At 43.0% G+C, this 23,770-nt stretch overlaps 1 protein-coding gene across 2 annotated transcripts in view; it reads right to left on the bottom strand.

The window, feature by feature from the left end:
* Positions 1 to 23,570, bottom strand: part of ANO4 (anoctamin 4) — a 193,952-nt gene extending 170,382 nt beyond the window's left edge. The window contains exon 1 of one of the 2 annotated variants that reach the window (XM_060305767.1): positions 23,514 to 23,570. In XM_060305767.1, the coding sequence (XP_060161750.1) occupies positions 23,514 to 23,525 (12 nt within the window). In that variant the 5' untranslated portion in view covers positions 23,526 to 23,570. The remainder of the gene's footprint in view (positions 1 to 23,513) is intronic. The other variant, XM_060305768.1, reaches the window with a different exon arrangement.
* Between the last annotated feature and the right edge of the window lie 200 nt (positions 23,571 to 23,770).

A 23,770-nucleotide genomic window follows, 5' to 3' on the forward strand; every position in this document is an offset into this window, starting at 1 on the left:
CTGGCCTCTTCGCTGCCCTCGATTTCCTCACCTGCAAAGGAGGGGCTAGAATCATTTGGTTTGTTCCAAACTTGTTCAGCAGAAGGGCACCTGGAAATCATGGTGGTCTCTGCAGCTGACCACGCATCTCATCACGTGAATTGTAATTTAGCATTCACTCACTCATCCATTCACGTCGTCCACAAACCTTCACTGGGGGCCTTCTATGTGCCAGGGACTGTCCTAGGTGCTGGGAGTACAGCTGTGAACGAAACAGGCCGAATCCCTGCCCTCGTGGAGCTCAGGTTCTATGGGGGACACAACCCTCAATAAACAGACACACGATATTTCTGACGGTGTGCTTCGAAGAAGAATAAAGAAGGGGAGGAAAACAGAAAATAACGGTGAGAAGGAGATGCTATTTAGACAGAGTGCTGCGGACAGGCCTTTTGATAAGGTGACGTTTGAACAGAAACCTGAAGAAGTAGGAAAGAAGGCTGTTCCATTATCCAGGGAGAGCACATTCCGGGCAGGGACAAGAGTTAATGGCTGAAAACCTGAGGCATAAAGACGCTCCACGTTTCAATCTATTGGGCACAAAGGGTCGAATCAGGATAGCCACTTGCATCTCTTCTGTACCCCCTCAGGCAACTACCTGGATTTCACTCTCTCATAACTACGTTGCCAGGAGAACAAAGCGAACCCCTGACACTCTGGGGAAAAGAAAGGAGAGATGAATTTCCAATTGGGAACTCAGATAAGCCTCTTGGAGAAAAAAAATAGGAACAGTAGAAGTGGGAGCAGTTACATAGTGCTACCACATGCTACGTAGTGTTTTAGGATTTTACACATGTTAAATAACCTAATCTTCACACCAACCCTATGCAGCCAGCATCATTATCCTGCTTTACTGCAGATGAGGAACTAAAGCACAAAGATCTTGGCTAAGATCACACAGTGAGTAACGAGGGAGCCCGGATTCTCACCAAGGCAGCTGGGCTCCAGAACCGCTGCTTCACAAGAGGAAAGTGGGGCTCATGAATACGTTTTCTTTGTGGATTCAATTCCATTGTCATTTTATTTTTTCTGAAAAATACTTAATTAGGTATTGAAATCCAAGGTACAGTGCATACAGTTCCCTCTAAACATCCTAAAATGAATGTAAGGCCAGCGGTAAAAACAAACTTGAAGCCTGGTTCTGCCACTCACGCTCCCTGTGTGTTTCTGGCACGACACCAGCTCATGAGCCTGTTTCCTCCTCTGTAAAATGAGGACAATACCAAGCATGACTGCTCTGAAGCTGACACGGTTGTCAGCTTACAACCACTGCGGGTGGTTCAACAGCTAAGACTTTCCTTCTTCCTCCCATAGAATGCTCGGGGAACATTCTGCTAATTTATAGCTAATGGCGGAATTTTTTTTGGTGGATCTGGAATCCAGTCTCTGAAATGGATGGAGAAATGTACATTTCTGGAGGGTTAAAAGACTCAAAGTAATCGCTGAGCAATTTCAACTCCTCTCAGTGGGGCTGCCATCTACTCAGCTGTGTGTCACCAGGCAAATGACTTGCACTTTCCTGAGTTTCAGTTTTCTCTGAAAAATGAGGGCATAACTCCCTAAAAAGACTTTGTTTCTTTTCATTTTTTAAATTCTCAATTCCCTGAGGACTCATCAGAATTTCGGAGTGTAGTTCAAAAAAACTCTTCAGCTGATTCGGACGCAATTCTCTCTCCACAACTCGTGTACATGCGTGCGCGCGCGCGCGCGCACACACACACACACACACACACACACACACACACACTTATTGTGCCCTGGTAGAGAAAAGCCTCTGAGCTACTGTATGTTCCTAAATGGTCACAATGCTCACCCCCTGAAGATGACATTAGCATCAGTGACAGGAAATAGGTGTGTGGCTTTAGATGTCACCTATCATCTGATTCTTCCAGATCCCTGTCTTTGGCTCAGAACCCTCTTCCGAGTTCCAGATGAGCAACGCCAACGGCCAACATGGTATCTACCCCTGGCTGTTGCATGGGCACATCAGACTCAATGTGTCTAAAAGAGACCCACTTCTCTGGAAAAAAATGCTCTTCTCCTCAGTGTCCCCGGATTCAGGAAGCGGCACAATCATCCTCCCAGTCCCTCAATTCCAAGAGTCACCTTTGACTTCTTTTTCCTTGGCCCACATTCAGTCAATTATTGTGTTTGACTGACTCTACCTCCTACATCTCTCTCCAATCCGTCCACTTCTCTCCATCTCCACCACCCCATCCCCCTGTAAGTCTCCATCATCGAGCTCCTTGAAGACTCCTCGAGGCTGGGCTCCCTCCAGTTCCGTTCTTGCCTTGTGTATTGTCGCTGACATCAGAGACGCCTTTAAAAATGCATCGTGATCCATGGTTTCCCATGGCCCTCTGGAAAATCACTAAGGCGGCCAGTGCATGATCCGGCTACTCCTTTATCTTGTATCATTTTTCCTTTCTCTGGGTTCCAGTCACATGGCCCTCATCTCTTCTTCTTTCCACATCCCCAAACTCCTGACAGTCTTGGGGTTTTCTCACATGCTATGTTCTCTGCCTGATAAATTTCTGCTTCTTTATTTTGTTTTTTCTTTTCTTTTCTTTTCTTTTTTTTTTGCGGTACGTGGGCCTCTCACTGTTGTGGCCTCTCCCGTTGAGGAGCACAGCCTCCGGACACACAGGCTCAGCGGCCGTGGCTCACGGGCCCAGCCGCCCTGCGGCATGTGAGATCCTCCTGGACCGGGGCACGAACCCGTGTCCCCTGCATCGGCAGGCGGACTCTCAACCACTGCGCCACCAGGGAAGCCCTCTGCTTCTTTAGATCTCAAGTTACGTGGCAAGTTAAATTCTAAGATGGCCCCCAAGATTCCCACCCCACTGGATTACACATCCTGAATAACCAGATAATCACCACTCCTCGAGTGTGGGTGGGACCTGTGAATATGAGGGATGGCATTCCTGGGGTTGGTATACTAATGTGTTGACTCTGAGTTAATCAAAAGAAAGATTATCCTGGATTGGCCTGAACCAATCAGGTCAGTACTTAAAAGAGAGTCTCGAGGTCAGAGAGATTCTTCTGCTGGCTTGGAAGAAGTAAGGTACCAATGTGAGAGGGCCCAGGAGGGCTAAGAGTCGTCAACAGCCTCAGCTGAGAGCAGCCCCTGACTGACAGCCAGCAAGAAAAGGGGGACCTCAGTCTGACAACCGCCAGGAAATAAATTCTGCCAATAACCATGTGAAAGGACCTTGAACTCCAGAAAGGAAGGCAGCCTGGCTGACACCCTGATGGCAACCTTGTGGCATCCTGACTGGAAGACCCCACTGAGTTTTATCCAGACTTGTGACCCACAGAGAAACTATGAGATCATAAACATGGGCTGTTGTAAGCCTCTGAGTTTGAGGTCATCTCTTATGTAGCAGTATAAAACTAATACGGGTTATATCCCCATTAATTCTGAAATTACATATTTCACTGCTGTCTTTAGGAAAGTGTACAGCTTCCCCACAACTATATTCCCAGTATGTTACTAAGCATGTAGTCATGGAGAGGACATACTACATGCTTAGTATGTTACTAAGCATGTAGTCATGGAGAATGAACATTTCCTCAATTAATCTGTGAACATCTTGGGATCACAGATTAATTGAGGAATTAATTAATTACTTGGGGTGAGTAACTTTCTCACATTATTGATTACCTTGTTAAAACACTACTATTAGACAGAAAAATTCACCTTCTTGCCACCACAAAGGTTTCAAGGTGGTTTAAATTTACGTATGAGAAGCTTAGGTAAACACTCCTCTAGATCACAACGAGGAGAGGTCCAAAGCCAAAGAGCTAAGCACAAATTTCCATGTTTCTTCAGAGGTTCCCTGTGTTTCAATTAAGTGAACACTGATGCAACACGCTCTTGGTTACTCTGCATCAACCCTGGTGATTCCTACATCAAACCTAGGAAACTCACTGCATCGGGATAGCTGAAGAAAATCCAAGTTTGGTGTTATCAGTCAGGATAAGCTAAGTTATGCTGCAGCAACAAATAACTCTAAATATCAGTGACTTGAAATGGTAGTGCTGTACTGTCCATATGGTAGCTACTAAGTACTTAAAATATAGCTAGTCCAAATTGAGATCTGGGGAAAATATGCACTAGATTTTGAAGACTTAGAGGTCTGAAAAAAAAGAACGTAAAGTATCTCATCAACTTCTCTACTGATTACATGTTTAAATGATAATTTAGATCTACTGGATGAAATAAAACATTAAAATTAATTCCATCTGCTTTTTACTTTTCATATATTGTTACCAAAAAATTTAAATTACATTATTTCTATTGCCTGGTGCTATGATAAAGGTCTACTTCCTGTTTACGCTACATGTCCACTGCAGGTCAGCTTACTGCAGTGACTCAGTGATTCATGCTGATGGGTCACTGCGCCAGAGGGAAGGCAGAGCTCAGAGGGTTTCATAAGGACACACACCACTTCTGCGCCTAGCTCACGGGACAGAAGTCGTCATATGGACTTGTCTGTGAGCCCACCAGGAAGAGGGATTATACCTGATGAGTAGTGCTAATGCATACACACTGATACCGAATATCCTTCCTCCAACACCTATTTAGTATCACAGTGCATCTATTATGTAAAACAAATGTCTTATCTACCTCACAACATAACCACTCATAAAGTCATTCAACAAACGCCTAAAGATAAACTTAACTACATCCTGGGTACTATGTTGGGATACAGAGAAGGCTAAGACGTGTGATGAATATGAATAGAAGTTGGTCTCATGTCCTATGGGAGCACAGGAGAGAAAATGCTCCCTTTGTGGATGTTCCCTCCATGCAGTACTAAATCTCTCCTCAGAAGAAAGCCATATCAGTTCTGATCTGCCCAACTCCATCAAAAGTCCTCATCATAACATTTCTCTCATCCTTCAAGGTGGTATATTAGATAAGTTGAACTTGGGGACAACTATATCATCACAGTTATACTTTATATGATCACAAATGATTGACCAGCTGATAAGTATTCACAGTTGTGACCCAGTCAATAACCCATGTGTCATTATGCCCTTAATAAACTGCAGAGATTAACAGCCATCAAACAAGCGTGAGCCAGAAAGGACAAGTAAGCAGGTTGTCTGCTGCCAGTGAAGCAGCAATTTAACTTTGGAAATACTTTCTAACGTACTTGGAAAGGTTATGACATCCCTCCTAGGCCTATTCTGTTTATCTCTTGGTGGAATGCTGATCAAAATTAGAGGATGCAGTAACAGCACATGTAGTGGTAGCTTACAAATGGCTTTTTACCTAAAGGTTGTGAAAAAGCTGTCAAGAAATGGGGCTCATATGATCTTTAATAACAAAAACGTAGCTGATAGATTATACCTCAACCCATATCAGTTCCTCATTGGTGTAATGCTGATATAACTCCTTTGCCTACTTTATAGGGCTAAGATAGATAGATAGATATAGATATGGACAGATATCTATATATAAAGTATATATAGATATAAATTACATATAAAATTATATAATGCAAGAAACCTTGTGTGGGAGCCATTAGTATATCTCTGGGCACATGGACATCGGAGCTTCCGGGCCCAGTGTTCATCTGGAGCTCTGGCCATTGAGCTGTGATTAGAAGCCTTGAAGACTGGTGTGTGATCTGCCATTCCCTTCCACAGAGGAAGGTTTCTGGATGAAGCTACTGTTATGCTGGTTCCCTGGTAACCGCTAGTAACTGGTAACTCTTCCCCCTCCCCTGCTATCCTGAGATCAAGTAGTAAATCCTGTTGGCTCAAGCCTTGACTGCAATATAGAAGTTATATAAAAGCTCTGCATGGAACTTCATGGGATCACAAGGAGATAGAGATATAGAAGGAGAGGCACCCAGGACCAGGTCTTAGGATGTACTAACATTTGGAGGTCAAATGGAAGAGGAGGGTGAGCAAACAAAGAAGGGAGAAAGCCAGGAGAGCGTGAGATGTCTCCCAAGTCAAGAAAAGAATGTTTTTCAAGGAAGGAACAATCCACCGTGTGGACAAATGCTGTTGACAAAGCCAGTAAGATAACAGAGGTGGCACGAGCACTGGATTTGGTTAAAGCTGACCTTAATAAAATCAGTGTCTATAGAGGGAGAAAGCCCAGATCAAGTAGTTTGAAAAGAGCCATCAACAGATGACTGCTGTAAGATGATGTGGTATATATACTGATAATGGAATATTACTCAGCCATAAAAAAGAAGGAAATAATGCCATTTGCAGCAACATGGATGAGCCTAGAAATGATCATACTAAATAAGTCAAAGACAAATATCATATGATATCACTTATGTGGAGACTCCAAAAAAATGATACAAATGAACTTATTTACAAAACAGAAACAGACTCACAGATGTAGAAAACAAACTTATGGTTATCAAAGGGGAAAGGGAGGGAAGGAGGGACAAATTAGTAGCATGGGATTAACAGATACAAACTACTATACCTAAAATAGATAAGCAATGAGGACAAACTATACAGCAAAGGGAATTATATTCAATACCTTGTAATAACCTGTAATGGAATATAATCCGAAACAATGTATAACTGAATCACTTTGCTGTACACCTAAAACTAACACAATGTCGTAGATCAACTATACTTCAATTAAAAAAAGAGAGGGCTTCCCTGGTGGCACAGTGGTTGAGAGTCCACCTGCCAATGCAGGGACATGGGTTCGTGCCCCGGTCCGGGAAGATCTCACATGCCGCGGAGCGGCTGGAACCGTGAGCCATGGCCACTGAGCCTGCACGTCTGGAGCCTGTGCTCCACAACAGGAGAGGCCACAACAGCTAGAGGCCCGCGTACCGCAAAAAAAAAAAAAAAAAAAAAGAGAGAGAATGGTAGGTGAGGATATGGAGACAATGACGCTGGACAAATCTTTGAAGAAGACTTTTGTGAAGTGGAGAAGAGAAACAAGGTGGTCATTGGAGGAGAATGTGGGGCTCAAGGGATTTTTCTTAAGATATGAGTTACAGGAGCATATTTATAATAATTGAAAGAGCAAAAATTGATGATGCAGGAGAGAGAAGAGACGATCATAGGAGCCAAGTCCTTGAGAAGGGGAAATGGGAGGGAATTCAGCACACAACAGGAGGGCTCGGGGAACAGTGGCAGACACTTCAAGCGTAGTCATGGTGGGAAGGCAGAGAGTGAGTGTGGGGATGGCCTCAGAAGACCCTGTCCGATTGATTCTATCCTCTATCAAAGTATAGACAAGGTTATCAGCAGAGCCTGTGTGTGGGTGGTGGAGATACAGATAAAGGAGGTGAGACGGTGGAGGGGCAAGAAGATGGTGGGGAATCACAGCTAGCCAACTCCCTCACCTATTCAGTCTTTGGTCGGATGTCATGTTCAGTGAGCCCCCTACATCACAGCGTATTTAGAATGCATATCCCTTCACCCCCCAGCACTCTCACACTTTGTTCTACTCTTTCCTTTGCCGTATCACCTTCTAACATACTATGCTATTTACTTATGTTTATTGTTCACTGTCTCACTCATTAGAAGGTGAACACCTCAAGGAAGGGGGCTCTTTGGTTGGTTCCCTGATGTATTCTGAATGTCTGGAACTGTGCCAGGCACTGTCTACTTACTGAATGAATAAACTTTTAAAAATGAATGAATGAAAGGAGGAGGCCAAGAAAGGAAGGATGGGAAGGAGAAATGAAGATAATTCCTCATTATGGTGATGGGGGAAGCAAACCTACTAGGCTACCTGGCATTCTTTGTTACTCTGGTCCTCATCTGAGATGGTGGCCATAAAGTGAACCAGTCAGCATGTTTTTCTAGCAACCTTCAACATGCTCAGGTGCAGGCACAAAGAAGGTGGGGTTTAATCAAGGTCACGGCTTTGCCAGGCAAATAAGTCAAAGAAACAAAGGGATAAGAGAATTGAGGTGCTTGAAAATGAGTGGTCATGATGATGGACCATAGAATCAAAGAGAAGTAATGAGGGGAATGAAATGATGGTCAAAAGAGTGGTTGGGACAATGAATCATCATAGTCAATGTACTCTCCAGTGACATTTTAAAATATTTAAACCCGTTCGAAAGCACGTTTCAGTTGCAAGTATTTTAGGGTTTACTTAGAACTGTCTTTCCCTAAAGAGACTTCATTTCAAAGAGAGATTAAGGTATAGCTTTGCTAAGTATAAACAGAAAAAGAAGAAAAGAACAACTACCAACTAAACTTCAGTACTTACCTGCTAATTGCTATCTTTGTTCTGCCAACCAAATAAAGGACTGTGTGACAACAAGAATCAAGACTAGGGGTTTTTCATTTGACTGGAGTTTGTATAGAGAACTGCAGGGTGGGAGAGCCCTTCCGGCAATCAGAAGCAAGAGTGGACATGTCAGACATAATGTGTACAGTGTAATCCACGAGTCACCGAATTTAGGACTAGATTTTAGAAGACCCACAGGCACTTATTAGAGTCTGAAAGACTGAATCAAGGCAGCCTCAGGTGAATGCCAAAGTGATTTACTGCTGTGCAATCCAAAATAGTATACTGGCTAAACCAAGGAACCGACAGGCTGCAGAAGAGGAGAGGCCCTGAGAGGAGACAGAACGCATTTCTGAAACACTAACGGACACCAGGTCTCACCACGTGTCGTTTTCTTTCCTGCCTACTGGACTGCTAAGGTCAAGGAAAATTGTGCGCAGTACAGTTTCATTCTTCTGCCTGCTCTGCTCCCAGCCTTCTATAAAGCTCTTTTTAATTTCAACCTATGTAGAAAAAGTCAGAATGGAGAACGGAGATGAAAAACAAAGAACTCTCGTGAGCAATAAATACCATCTTCCTGGAAGACCATCATGATCTCGGTTGAGTTTTCAGGTGATAGCGGTAGGGTTGGCTTAGTAAAACAGTTGGCCTGAAAGAGATCCAGGAACAAGATGACACTTTACTTAAACAGAAGTACAGTGTCATGGATTTGGTTGCAAAGAAGCTAAATGATGTTAGTTTAGACGATTTTGGAGAAAAGTGACTAAAAAATGCTTATCTGGCCAGTATCAGTCCAGTCATCAAGGCCTAGGAGACAATTACATCTGACGTAAATTACATTCATGGGAAACTGCTGAATGAGCATAAACAGCTTGAAAGTCGAGGTGAAGTGATGAGCCAGGCATTACGCAAGGCTCTGTGGGGAAACCTGTGTGGTCCTCATGGGATTCCCACTCCTACTGGGGAAGCAGAGCTGCCAGAGGAGCTGTGATGTCTCCATCACAAGTTACTGTGCCTCTGCTCATACTGCTTCCTGTCTGAACACCATGCCCTTGTATTTTGCTGCTCTGTCAATTCATCTTTCAAGATCTAGGTCACTTCCTCTAATTTTCCTAAAACCTCTGGGAAGAATCTGAAGTTCCCTTCATGCTTTCATAGGAACTTTTCAGGCTGTATCCTAATCATCTGTTTCACGCCTGTCTTCACCTCTAGTCAACGAGCTCCTCAAACGCACTGAGTATAACGTGGCTGTATTTTCCAAAGACGGCCCTGACAATAGCTTTCACCCCGTATGTCTTCCAGAACTTTGCCTCTCTCCATCAAGAGGTGGGATCTATGTCCCCTCCCTTTGTTCCCACCTCTGCGAATGGAGAGCAGAATAAACACTTCTGGATCTAGGTCATAAAAATGCACATCTATTGATGGGTTTAAGAAGAAGTGGTGTATATATACAATGGAATATTACTCAGCCATAAAAAGGAATGAAATATTACCATGTGCAGCAACATGAATGGATATAGAGGATATCACACTAAGTGAAGTTAAGTCAGGCAGAGAAAGAGATATTATATGATACCACTTATATGTGGAATCTAAAAAATAATACAAATGACTCTATACATAAAACAGAAACAGACTCATAGTCATAAAAACAAACATATGGCTACCAAAGGGGAAAGGGAGGAGGAGAAGGGATTAAATAGGAGGGTGGGATTAACAGATACAAACTACTATACGTAAAATAGATAAGCAACAAGGACCTATTGTACAGAACAGGGAACTATTATATATTCAATGTCTTGTAATAACCTATAATGGAAAAGAACCTGAAAAATATATAACTGAATCACTTTGTTGTATACCTGAAACTAACACAATATTGCAAATCAACTATACTTCAGTTTAAAAAAATGCACATCTGTCTCATTCTCTTGGAACATAGGTACCACGTCATGAGGATGCCTGAGGCAGGGGAGCCTCAGAGAAGCCTGTGCAGAGATCCACAGGGAAAGAAACCAAGCCTACAGCCCCCAGGCCTGGCTGAGCTCTCAGCTGAGAGTCACTTTGAAAGGGAGTCTGCCAGCCTCCCTGGGAGCACGGCCCCTGCTGATGCCCATTGAACAGAGAAGAGCTGGTCCTGCAGAGCCCTGCCCAACTGCAGACTTGAGAATAAAATAAACGACTGTTGTTTTAAACCACAAGTTCTGGAGTTGTCTGTTAGGCAACAATTGATAACGGGAGCACTCTTTCATTTTTTATTCTGCCTGGCACAGAGCCTGGAATGTGATAGACATCTGTACGCATGGTGACTGACACTCTAACACCATAGGAGCTGCAAGTGGTGGAGGGAACCTTCCTCTTTTCTCAATTGTGAGAGGAGTTTTCAGCTTGTCTTTCCTTTGTCCTCTCCCTTCCTCCTGCAGCACAGACCCACAGATGTCTCCTTATGTGGGCTTGTGACTGCTGCTGTCTGACTCCCAAAGATTTGGTCTCAATGAATTCAGCTCTGCTGCGAACAAAGAATTGTCTAGTGGTAGCATCAGAACAAAGGTTTGGGTGTGAGGGAGGTACTGTGTCTGTGGTCAAGGTATCCAGCTATGGCCACATGAAACACCAGAAAAAGCTATTCAACCATCACCCTGAGGGACAGTATTAGTATTCATGACTTACAACTGTAACCCTTTGGGTATGACAGAGAAGGGGCTGGCATAGCCTTAGATGAAGGGTCAGGTGTCCAGTCAATCCTGGTAGGAGGAGGTCTAGTGGTTGTGCCATGCTGTTTGCTGTCATCTTGGCATCTCTGTCCCCCCTCTTTCTGAAGTCTCCTCTGAATTGCTGAGGAGAAGCTGGGACTGCATTTCCCAGAATCCCCTTCCCTGGGGGGCTCTGGGTTAGAGTTAACAACGAGGGATAAGTAAAATCTGGAAAGTGGAAGAGGCTGTTTTTTCCTCCAGGTAGGCAGCTAGACACAGTTGTGTAAGTTAGAGACAGCTTCAGGTAAGTCTTCTGAGAATCATGTGTGTCACAGTCCAGCATTCTTGGGACCCCTAGGGGCTTCCAGGCCAGCGCTTGGGACCACCGCCACGATGCTTCAGGAAGCAGCTGGAGGTGACTTCCCTGCCCTTTTCATCGATGGTGTAAGCCTCTGTATCAAAGCCTTCGTTCTTGGAAGACACAGAGTGGCTTGTTTTCTGCAGAACTCTAACTGAAGAGGGGCCAAGCAGTTACAAGCACGAGGGAAGACCTTCAAAGACGAAACTTGATGTACGTGTAGACAAAAGTGTGGAAGGCCATGAAAGACGTAGCACCAAAAGGGGTGGAAGCTAAACTGATGAATAGCAAAGGACAAGTTAGGGAGGGGTTTGCAACCAGGTCAGGTCTCCGCAAAGGCCCCAACACTTCTCAGGCACTTGATTTGTCCCTGCCCTGTGCCCTGGGAGAGGCTGTTCCCCTCCTTCTATAGGACACACCCTCAGCCTACTTAGTGGTTCCACTTATTCCTCCAACCCTCATCCCAGTCCACACATGGGAAAATGCAAGGCAGAAGTAGTCCCAACAGTGGGAAAACTCTGAGGGGCTTTTGAGAGCTGGGTTTAGGAATGCACATGCCAACTTCTCTCTTAGTTTGCTCATTATCCTGGAGACTTGCCTTGAACTCCTGAACAAAACAGTGACTCCCTCCCAGGATTCCTGCATATTTTCTCCACAGTACTCATCGCACCTGACACATTTAATGCTTCTCTTCCCTCACAGTAGACACGATGCTCATTAGATATTTGATGAATGAATGAAGAATGACTCCATCTGGAAATGGAATCATCGGATGCCATTGACTGCTCTTAAAATATGCCTAAGACACAACAGGAAGCGAGTTAAGCCTTGGTCTTTGCCTCCAGGGACAGTGCTGCATCATCACTTTTGCAGTTGAAGTACATCAGGCTTGGTTCATAAACTTCAGCTTGCAGTTCACCTTTTTCAAGTTTTCCACTTGTAAGGATTACAAGCAGGAGACCATGGATTTACAGCTCTCTAGACTGCTTCAAAACTTTGAAATCACTCCATCTCATGAATTAATAATTAATGTCATATCCCTAGTATATACTTTGTGTAGTTTTCAGCAATTTAACGTAACACATAGTAAGAACAACAGGAACAAAAATAACAGTCAAGAAAAGACTTTCAGTTCCTTTCACAGCTGCAACCCTACAATGCCCACATTTGGTAAGTAACAAATGACAATGCAAAATGTGTTTTATATCAGACAAGTTCATTTTAGACCAGTGAGAAGATCTTTTAGATTAATTTTCTTCTCGTGGGATTGGTAACAATAGTTCATAATGTGACATGAGTTCTTCAGCTGTGCCTTATATAATGGGTATATTTTTTCCTTAACGTTGTTTTGTCTTGAGCAAAGGAATATGCGTGAGTCACATGAAATATGTATTGGTTTAGAATGATCCTTTGAGTAAATCAGTTCAGGATAACTTGTACTGGTCATCTTGACCTGGCAACAGAAATATTTTGATTAAACTCTGTCTTCCTAAACAAGCAAAAGCAGTTGAGGTAAAAATAAGTAGGCCCTCAGCTCTTTAAACTGGTCTCAAAAATTAGAGTGAGAATAAGGAGGAGTGGTGGGGAGAGGAAGACAGAGACAGAAAGAGGGAGAGAGAAACAAAGACAGAGAAAGAGAGAATGAAACAGAGAGAGAGAGAAGGAGAGAGCCCCCTCGCTCCCACCATTTGATGAAACTACCTTAAGAAGAGGGACCAGTGAGAATGAGGCTCTAATTCTGATGGACTGATCTAGGGCAATGGTAGGTGACACCAGAAGGACCAAATCCTGGTGATGAGGTGGGACTTACTATTGGTATGTCTTGCCACACACCAGATCCCCTCAGGTTTCCCTAGACACAAGCCAGGGACCCTCAGTCCAAGAGGGCATGGGGTTGAGTGCCTGAGATCAGAACACAGGGTGACCAGGGGCTGGAGCCACTCCCTTCTTTATCAATACCAACAACCACCTAATACGTGCTGGACTCTCTTCTAAGCGTGTTATAATGTATTAGCTCATTTTATCTACATAGTAGCCCCATTAGTTAGGATTATCTACTGTTTAATAAATGAAGACGCTAAGGCACAGCGTGGTTAAGAGCCTTGCCTGGATATTTACTCAGTAAGTGAGAAAGTACCAGTGGATCTGAATCCCTGTTGTCTGGTTTGAAAGGCCAATCTTAATTTACCCTATTCTCTCTTCAGAGACACAGGCATCTTCATGATTCAAGAGTCTGATATTAAGAGTGCTTAAGTTAGCTGGTCCAGGTGGAAGAAAGACGGAATAGCTGCCTTGAATTCCTCTAGATATCTCATAGATACAACTCTATGCAGTTTGTTGCACTAAGAGTCTAACTCAGTAGTTCTCAGCTAGGGACAATCTTATACACCTGCTCCTGCGGACATAGGACCATACTTGGAGACATTTTTGGTTGTCATAACTTAGTGAGGTGGGAGGAGGAATACTGCTGGGATCTAGTGGATAGAGGCTAGGGACGCTGCTAAACCTCCTACAGTACACTGAACAGCCTCCTACAACAAAGAATTACCCAGCCCCAAACGTCAACAGTGCTGAGGTTGAGAAATCCTAGAGCTAAATTGGTTGATGTTACCCAAACACAGCCATGCAAATCAGCTATTTACAACCTCTCGCAACAAACTCAAAATCCCACAAGCTAAGCACTGGGCTCGGTCTTACTGTAAAAAACCCGTAAGACACCGTCTCTGACCTCAAAGTGATTATACCAGCCACGTGGAATCCTTGCTTTTAGGATGGAGTATCCTAAACTTAGAGGAAAATCTGAACAAATTAAAGCAGAAGAAATGCCCCTGTGCACCTGCTCTTTTTTCCACTTCCATCAAGACCACCATGAATTCCCTGGCTGCTGCAATCTCAAAGTGGGCCATCTGAAAGCACAGATTTGCCAGCACCTCTACTATCAGTAGAGATATCAGTGTCAGTGGTAATGAATTCTGATGGTTGACAGCCCAGAAGCCGAGCAGCTGTGGGTGTTGAAGAACTACCCTCTGCCAAGCAGAAGCAGCACTCACCTCCCATCACCTCCCCCAGCCTCAGCCAATGACGGATAGGCAGGGGGACCTCTGCTTTAAAGGTGAACCACCTCTGTGGTGCTCCCTCTGCTCCAGAGCTTCCCGCTTGGAGCAGAGACTATACTCTCAGTGTAGCTTTTCTCCTCTGACCTCTTCTACTTCCCTCACTCCCCTGTCTCCTGAGAGCACCCCACCCATCAACAACTTTAGCAAGAATCCTTGCCTCAGGCTCTGTTTCTGTTTAGGAAAGAAATTCAACCTCAGACACCACTTTTTAAAAAGTCCACTGCCAGTACAGATCAACAATGAACTCCTGAAAGGTACTGCTCTGATCTGAATTGTATCCCCTTAAAATTCATATGTTGAAATTCTAACCCCCCATGTGATGGTAGTAGGAGGTGGGGCCTTTGAGAGGTCATTAGGTCATGGAGTCATCAAAAATGGGATTAGCTCCTTTAAAAAAGAGACCTCAGAGAGCTCTCTACCTCCTTTCACCATGTGAAGACACAGCAAGAAGACGCTGTCTATGAACCAGGAACAGGGTCCTCATCAGCACCTTGATCTGGAACTTCCAGCCTTTAGAACTGTGAGAAATAAGTTTTTGTTATTTACAACCCACCCAGCCTATGGTATTTTGTTACAGCGGCCCAGTTAGATTAAGACAAATACTCAAGGAACTTCCAGGGCTTTGATTTTCAAAAGAAAATCTGCCTCCTTCACTCTTTGCTTAGAACTGTCCTTAATTTTCCTTTCCCTTCAACTCCAACTTGAGACCCTTGGTAATACATATATATGACATATCAGAAAATGGAGATTATTAAGTGGAGTAAGGTCTAAGTCTCTTTTGAGGGTCCAGAAAATACTAGAGGACAGGAATTTGCATAGTTCAGTTTGTCCAGACAGATTTATTTTAGACAATCATCATAGTTTGAACTATAAAAGAAGGGAGGAGACTCTGGTTCTTTCCCCTTCATTCTCAGAGCTCTGGATCCAGAGAGAACATCTATAGTAACAGTGGTTGCAGAACATGAACAGGGATGAAAATAGGAAGGTAGGATGGGCAGGAAGCCTGTGAAGGCAGAGAACGATCTAGGTGAGATTAGCACCTTCCATGGGGAATCTTGGTATAGTCTTCCCTTGAATAGGTGTAAAGCAAGACTAGGATGGGCACTCAAGTACCGTTTTTCAGTTCTGGGTTGCTCTATAATTTTATTCCCTGATGAATCTAAAACCAAATCCTCTGGGCAGATAAATGTCTGAAGGTTGACAATGTTAAACATGTTACCTAAGGTATTCTAAGTTTTTCCAAGAGCACTGAAGGTAATCATTAATCTCATTCATGCATATACATTATTAGCAATATATAGTCAGTTGATGTTGCTATCCTAATGGTTACATTTTAAGGAATCTATAAACTGTATGAAAAATTTTCCAAAAACTTTGCCTTGAAAAATTTTTTTTTTTTTTTGCGGTACGCAGGCCTCTCACTGTTGTGGCCTCTCCCGTTGTGGAGCACAGGCTCCGGACGTGCAGGCTCAGCGGCCATGGCTCATGGACCCAGCCACTCCGCAGCATGTGGGATCTTCCCAGACCGGGGCACGAACCCGCGTCCCCTGCATCGGCAGGTGGACTCTCAACCACTGTGCCACCAGGGAAGCCCGAAAAACTATTTTAAAAGTAAAAATGTTAATACACTGTGTTTAGCTGTTATGATAACTATAATGATGGTAATAGATGTATTAATTGCTTACAATATGACAGGTACAAAGATAAGCACTTGATATGAATGATTTCATTTAATTATCAAAATAACTCATGAAATAGATCTCATCATTAGCCTCATTTTGCAGATGAGCTAACTTTCCTAGGAGCACATAGCTTTTAATAATGAAAACAAATGAGAACTCGGAATGTCTAACCCAGACTCTTAACCACTGTGTTAGTTAACTGTTGCTGTGTAACAAATTACCACAAATTTAGAGGCTTAAAACAACACATATTAACGAGTTTACAGTTTCTGTAGGTCAGGAATCCAGACACAGCTTAGCTGGGTCCTCTGCTTCAGGGTCTCACCAGGCTGCAATACAGGTCTTGGCCAGGGCTGCCGTCTCAGGAGAGGCTCGACTGAGGCAAGATCTATTTTCAAGATCCGCCATTTGTTGGCAGAGCTCACCTTGTGGTTGTAGGACTGAGGTCCCTGTTCCCTGGCCAGCTGTCAGCTGGGAGCAACTCTCAGCTCCTAGAGGCCACCCCCCGCCTTAGATTCTTTGCATAGGGGCTCCCTTCATGGACTGTTTCACAATATGGGAGCTTACTTCTTCAAAGTCAGTAAAGGAGAGTCTCTCTAACTCCAGTCAGCTGAGACAGGGTTTTATATACCATAATATAAATAACCACAGAAGTAACATCCCACTACATTCGCCATATTCTGTTGGGTAAAAGCAAGTCACAGGTCTCACGTGCACTCAAGGGGAGGAAATTGCACAAAGGCATGAAAACCAGGAGGCAGGCATCACAGACTTTAGGGTCTGTCCACCACAACAACTAGCCAGGTAACAGACTGCAATCATGCTTGTGCCACTTTCCTGTATTTCCTGAATTTGACTCACTTTTTTTTTTTGCGGTACGCGGGCCTCTCACTCTTGTGGCCTCTCCCATTGTGGAGCACAGGCTCCGGACGCGCAGGCTCAGCGGCCATGGCTCACAGACCCAGCTGCTCCATGGCATGTGGGATCTTCCCGGACCGGGGCACGAACCCGTGTCCCCTGCATCGGCAGGCAGACTCTCAACCACTGCGCCACCAGGGAAGCCCTTGACTCACTTTTAAAAATACTTTACAAAGAACTTTTATATCACAGTCATAAATTGTTTGCCATGAATAGAAGGTAAAACAGGTAAAATAAAAAAGATTTACACTGTACTGTGTATTCACCTGCACGGGCTCACTTAATCCTCACACAGTTCATGGTAAATAATATTATCCTCATTATTAAAAATGTGGAAGCTGAGATCCAGAGAAGTTTGAAAAACTGCTCAAGACCACCCAGCTAATAAGTAGTTGTATCAAGATTCAAATCCATGGCTACTGGCAGCCAAAGTGCAAGGAAATACAGTCAAGATAGCACCCAATTTCATTCAGCACCCCGATTTTCCTGGTTCCCTTTCATAACTCCACTTGTGTCCTAACTTCTTCAACCCTGAGATTCTTTTTCTTTTTTAACATCTTTATTGGAGTATAATTGCTTTACCATGCTGTGTTAGTTTCTGCTGTATAACCAAATGAGTTAGCTATATGCATATGTATATCCCCATATCTCCTCCCTCTGCGTCTCCCTCCCACCCTCCCTATCCCACCCCTCTAGGTGGACACAAAGCACTGAGCTGATCTCCCTGTGCTAGGTGGCTGCTTCCCACTAGCTATCTATTTTACGTTTGGTAGTGTATATATGTCCATGCCACTCTCTCACTTTGTCCCAGCTTACCCTTCTCCCTCCCCATGTGCTCAAGTCCATTCTCTACATCTGTGTCTTTATTCCTGTCTCCCCTTAGGTTCATCAGAACCATTTTTTTTAGATTCCACATATATGTGTTAGCATACGGTATTTGTTTTTCTCTTTCTTACTTCACTCTGTATGACAGACTCTAGGTCCATCCACCTCATTACAAATAACTCAGTTTCATTTCTTTTTATGGCTGAGTAATATTCCATTGTATATATATGTGCCACATCTTCTTTACTGAGATTCATTTTTAAATACCAGGAATCAACATGATATAAGGGTAAAGAGTAAGTAGGCTCAAGTCAGAATCTGGGCTTTATCTCTTACTGGCTTTGCCACCTGGGGCAAGTTACTGCTTTGCCTCAATTGTCTCACCTATAAAATGGAGATGATAATAGTACGTGATTCACGAAGGCAAGAGTGAGAATTTAATACTATTTTTTGTCATCATCTCAAAGAAAATGTCCAAGAGTCCCAACCCTGAGTGCTATGCAGGTGATTACTACAGTGAGATATTCCAATCCTTCTGAGAAACAAGTGAAAACACAAACAGGCTATTTTGACACATTGCACTGTTTTGTGAATTTCTGTTTTTAAAGCTTACTATATTTTCTCTTTGGAGGGGGCAATGTCCTTGAGTGGGACTGAGAGGATGGGGTGTTATGTCCAAAGCAAAGGGTTGGCTTAAGCTAGGAGCACAGTCAGAACACCCTCAGCAGCAGGGGCACGGCTGCATTTGTGGACATAGATGCAGGCAGGTGGGTCCCTGCGTGGGAGGAACTCGTGGCCGTTCTTTTTTATTGCTTTGAGGACGCTGCTCCAAAAATTCTTCCCTCACTTTTCCCCAACATCAAGTTTGCCTCTCAAATTATTTCTATTAGCATGAAATCATGCAGTTATTTCTCCCATCTTAAATAAAAAGAACGCTTTCTTGACCCAAAGTCTTACACCAGTTATCACTCCATTTCTCTTTTCCTTTACAGTGAAACTCCGTGAAAAAGCTATTTCTATCTGCTGTCTCCATATTTTCTCCCCCAATTCTTGAACACATTTAGCCATGATTTCACTTCCACCTCTCCGTGGAAACTTCTCTTGCCCAGCTCCCCAGAGCCCTCCACATCGCTAAATTCAGTGACTAACTTTCAGTCTTCATCTTACTCACCCCGTCCAGCAGCAGCATCTGACACAACTGCTCCTTCCCTCCTGAAACACTTCCCTCCAGGCACCACACCCTCTAGGTTTTCCAGCCCAGATCTCTTCCTGTCTTCCAGACTCTTCCCTCCTATTCAACATCTCCACCACCGGGACACCTCAAACTCAACACGTCTACAAGGGAACCCACTTCCCTCTGCTGCCCTGTAAATGGCAGTTCTTCCAACTTTATTTTTCTGGTTTTGGCCGTGTCATGCAGCATGTGGGATCTTAGTTCCCCGATCGGGGATCCAAGTCACGCCTCCTGCACTGGAAGGGCGGGTTTGTAACCACTGGACCACCAGGGAAGTCCCTCTTCCAACTCTTTAAATGAACAGTGTATGACAGATGAATGGCCTGTGACTCCTTCACATCACTCATTCGATCTGTCTTCAGTTCCCATCGGCTCTACTTCCTACTCTTCTCAGCATCTCCCCTGCTGTGCGCTTGGCCAAGCCACCATCACCTCTCTCTTGGATTCTTGTGACGACTCTCCTAACTGACCTCTCTGATTCTGCCCTCACCACCTCCCCACTTCCCACAGTCTACTATCACCAGGAAACCCCAATGACCCTAATAAAACAGAAACCAGATCTTATCATGCCTTGGCTCAAAACTGTCCGGTGATTTCCCATGTCATGCAGAGAAAAACTAAAGTTGCCCAGTGACCAATAAGACCTGATGTCATCTGGCTTCTGTTGCCTCTCTGATATAATTTCTCACTATTCTCTACTCTGCTCAGTCAACTCCTGTCATACTGGCCTCTTTACTGTTCCATAAACACACCAGGCATGCTCCTGACTCAGGGCCTTTGCACATGCTATTCTTGTTCCCTGGGAAAGAGGCCCGCCTTTACCAACTTTCATAAAATTGCAAGCCCTTCTCGACACTTCCTGCTTTACTTTTTTCTCCTTAGCATTTATTGTTCTTCAACACAGATTTCCTCATTTAGTTTGTTCTTAATTTCCCACAGGGCAGGAATTTTTTTTTTTTTTTTTTTTTTTGTGGTACGTGGGCCTCTCACTGTTGCGGCCTCTCCCATTGCGGAGCACAGGCTCCGGACGTGCAGGCTCAGTGGCCATGGCTCACGGGCCCAGCCGCTCCGCGGCATGTGGGATCTTCCCGGACCGGGGCACGAACCCGGTGTCCCCTGCATCGGCAGGCGGACTCTCAATCACTGCGCCACCAGGGAAGCCCAGCAGGAATTTTTTGTCTTTTTTATTCACTGCTGAGTTCTTAGGGCTTAAGGCAGTGCCTGGCAGAGAGTAAGTGTGTAATAAATATGTGTTGAATGAAGTTAACTACCATCAAGATGGTACGATTTATATAAATACAGTTATTTGGTAAACAACTGATGATATGAGTTTCCACCCGTGCTCTGTGTGATTCTCAAGAGGAAGGGTGCTCCATTAATCTAACTGGTACTCATACACCCCAAATAATCCCAAAGTCATCCATGACCTGACCCTTCATATGAAGGAAGATATAAACCTCTTATTGATAATGATTTAAAAATAGGTACCAAAGAGTCAATGATGGACATAAAATTAAAAATGAAAAAAAATTATTTTTTATTTACAAATTCATCAAAATGTGAATTTATAAATATGAATTTACCTTTAAAGAAGGGAATCTCTTTAAACAGACAGACACTTAAGAAGAAAATCACTTGGATTTGATACTTTCTTTGGGAACTTTGCTGTGAATTGCTTTCTCTGGGCTTATATGAAAGATGAGTTACAGAATATTAAAGACCCAGGGCGCTAAAACAAGCACTTACCTGCTGACTGATCAGGTGGGGCGCACAGTTTCCACGAGAGATGAAATTTGACTACATCCTCACTTTTATCATGAATTAAAGATTTTCCTGGCTGTGTTTCTTGACTTTCAACGTTAAAAGAGATAAAGATTCTCTTTCTATTAAACTGTTCAACTACAGAGCCTGTCTTTACTGATTTGGAAACAAAAGCTTCTAAGTCTGTGACACATTTTCTGTAACTGTTGGACATCATGACACACAGGTAATGAAGACGATACTGATCATACATCAGGTACGTGTGGATTCACAGGAAGCCCCCTGGGTTTTCTTTCTTCTTTTCCACCTTGAACTATGTGCTTTGTTTTATGTATAAAAGGTGGAAGTAACTTCTGGAAGCTGACAGAGCTATTAAAATTGCTGTCTTTCTACTGAAACTATTTATGAAAACACTAGATTTAAATAAAAGTGCTTCCGATGGGTTTGAAATCTAATTATACAATGGAGATACAGATTGACTGTTCATACAAGGGACATTTTATTTTAATTAGTTGTGACAGGGAAAATTAATTTAGCTATAATTTCCTGCTGCCTCTAAGCAAGGAAGGATGTGCTGAGATCCACTGGCTGTGGCTGTGAGGACGCAAAGCAGAGCTCAGAGACAGAGTTAGAGTCAAACTGTGCTGCTTATGCAGAGTTTGGGCCACAGGGAAAAGCTGCTTAGGAAGAAGTTTCCAGAAAACCAAGCTGTTGGTAGTGGATAGAGGACTGTAGGGAAGCTGCCACCGAGAGAAGAACTTTTGGGGGGAAGGGAGAGAAAGAGATGCTTAGATAAGTTTTTCTGAAGTTTTGCCATATGGCGATATTGCCCTTTTCCCAACTGCTATTTTTTCCAGTAAACATTAAAATAAATACCTAGGTATTAAAATTTGTTTTAAATTAGAACCAAACAAAATTATCTTGTATACCACTAAAATCATATGAGCTGAACATCTAACACACTATGGTCAACCCTGGATTACACAGAACCAACTGCGCACTAAAAGACAGAATAACCGTCCTCAGCTACCTGCTCTAATCCTGGCAGCTGAATACTGTAGTACAGATGATTTTTAGGAGACATACAGGAGATGTGTCATTTCTTTAGTAAGGTATTTTTTTTGGAAAAGTATTAGGCTTTTTGAGTTTTAACTCGTAAGCCACAAAATGACATTGAAAAGACCTACACAAAAGAAGCCCCAGGAGTGGAGAGAATAGTTACGAAGCTCCAAATATAAATCTTTCATTAACTGAAGCAAGTTACCTAGTTTTGATGGGAATCAAAACTCGGACAGAGTCAGAATGAATCACACGAAGGACTTTCGTTATTTCAGATCATGTCGCAATACAGATCTTTTATTTCTTTACATAAAAATTCTGAAACTTAGAATAAAAGATGAAGAAAAGATTTTTAGGGATAAAATATTAATGCACTATCAATGTTAAGATAAGAATACACCACTGTCTCAAGAGAAACTTAAAGAACAAGATTTATCAAAGGCATGTTCAGCGGGTATAGGAAAGATTTTCTGGAACCCCACAAAAGTGGAAAAAACAACATATTTAACTCCATTTGTTGCTCTGGGGGAAACTCCAGCTGAAGCAGTCTTTTGAGCTATCTGCTTCCACTTTCCTGAGAATGAGAACCTGTTCCCTTAAGGCTATACTCATCTCACTGTTTTTCTAATTCTCTTTTTGGAGACTTCCAGAAAAATATCACTTCTGTTTTATAAATGCTCCAGAGTGGAGGCTAGTTTAACAGACCTGGAAACATCCTATTTATCTAAAGTGTACCAAGATTAGCATGCAACCTTCACCGTATAAAGAAAAACATGGATGTCTGACTTCAAAGATCTATCCTTTAGCCTTGAAAAGCAGAATCAGAAGCAAACCCTTTTAATTGGCAACATGTTCTTCTGGACTATGAAAAGCTCCAGAAGCTGTGCACAGTGTTCAGGGAAAATCTGAGAAGAGTTACATAATCCAGCCAACAAGGCCAAGTTCTAGAAACGTGCACAGCGTTTCTGGGTACACAATAATCCCATTGTGGATTATTATCAAAGGCTGGGCCTCTTGTACCATCCTCAAACTTCCCCTGCAGAGGAGAAAAGGGAAAGAGTAAACACTGATAAGGTAATCCTTGAGTTTGGGAACTTGATAAAAACAACCTGAATGTCTTTTAAAAACAGAATCACTCTGTAAGTCCCAGCTGTTTTTGGCCCAATCAGCCAGTGTCTTCTGCTTGTGTGTGAGGATACCCAAACCCATCATGTTTCCTGAAATGTAAAAAGAGCCTCTATGGTGGGGTGATTGCTTTTTATCCGAAGTTTTCTTTAATCCATGCAAATAGAACCCGCCATTAACATCGAGAAGCAGTAGATGTAGGAAATCAGGTATTATAACACTTTGAAACAATCCATTTCATTTGAATATTTTGATTTTTACGGATCTTTTGGCATTAAATGCTCTCAAAGGCAAACTGTGCTGCGAAAATCTAATTGCTAGAACATTCCTCCACACACTGCAGATTGGCAAACCCTCAGCAAATGAAACATTCAGTTAACATAATGACTAACTGCTTATTTTTTAATTGTCTCCCAATATGAATAGATGTATATTTATATTTTTTCTCATCCAAGCAAACTATTTACCTCTTTCTCCATTTGTAATCTTCTGCTCTAATATTTCTTTCAAATATCTCTCTCTTTCCATCTGGGGTTGGATTTCTGTACACAAGAATGTAGTCAATTCTACCACTTTCCATCTCTGAAGTAAAGTCCATTTGATTTGTTTTTTTCTGTACTGCCTGCACACAAAGAGAAAGGGACCAGTTTAAGACACTCAAAATTGAGCTTGGGTGAGTAATATTAAAGAACGATTAAAACTAAATGCATTTCCTTGTGTTTTA

The sequence above is a fragment of the Globicephala melas genome, chromosome 10 (genome assembly GCF_963455315.2).
Source record: "Globicephala melas chromosome 10, mGloMel1.2, whole genome shotgun sequence".
NCBI classification, from domain to species: domain Eukaryota; kingdom Metazoa; phylum Chordata; class Mammalia; order Artiodactyla; family Delphinidae; genus Globicephala; species Globicephala melas.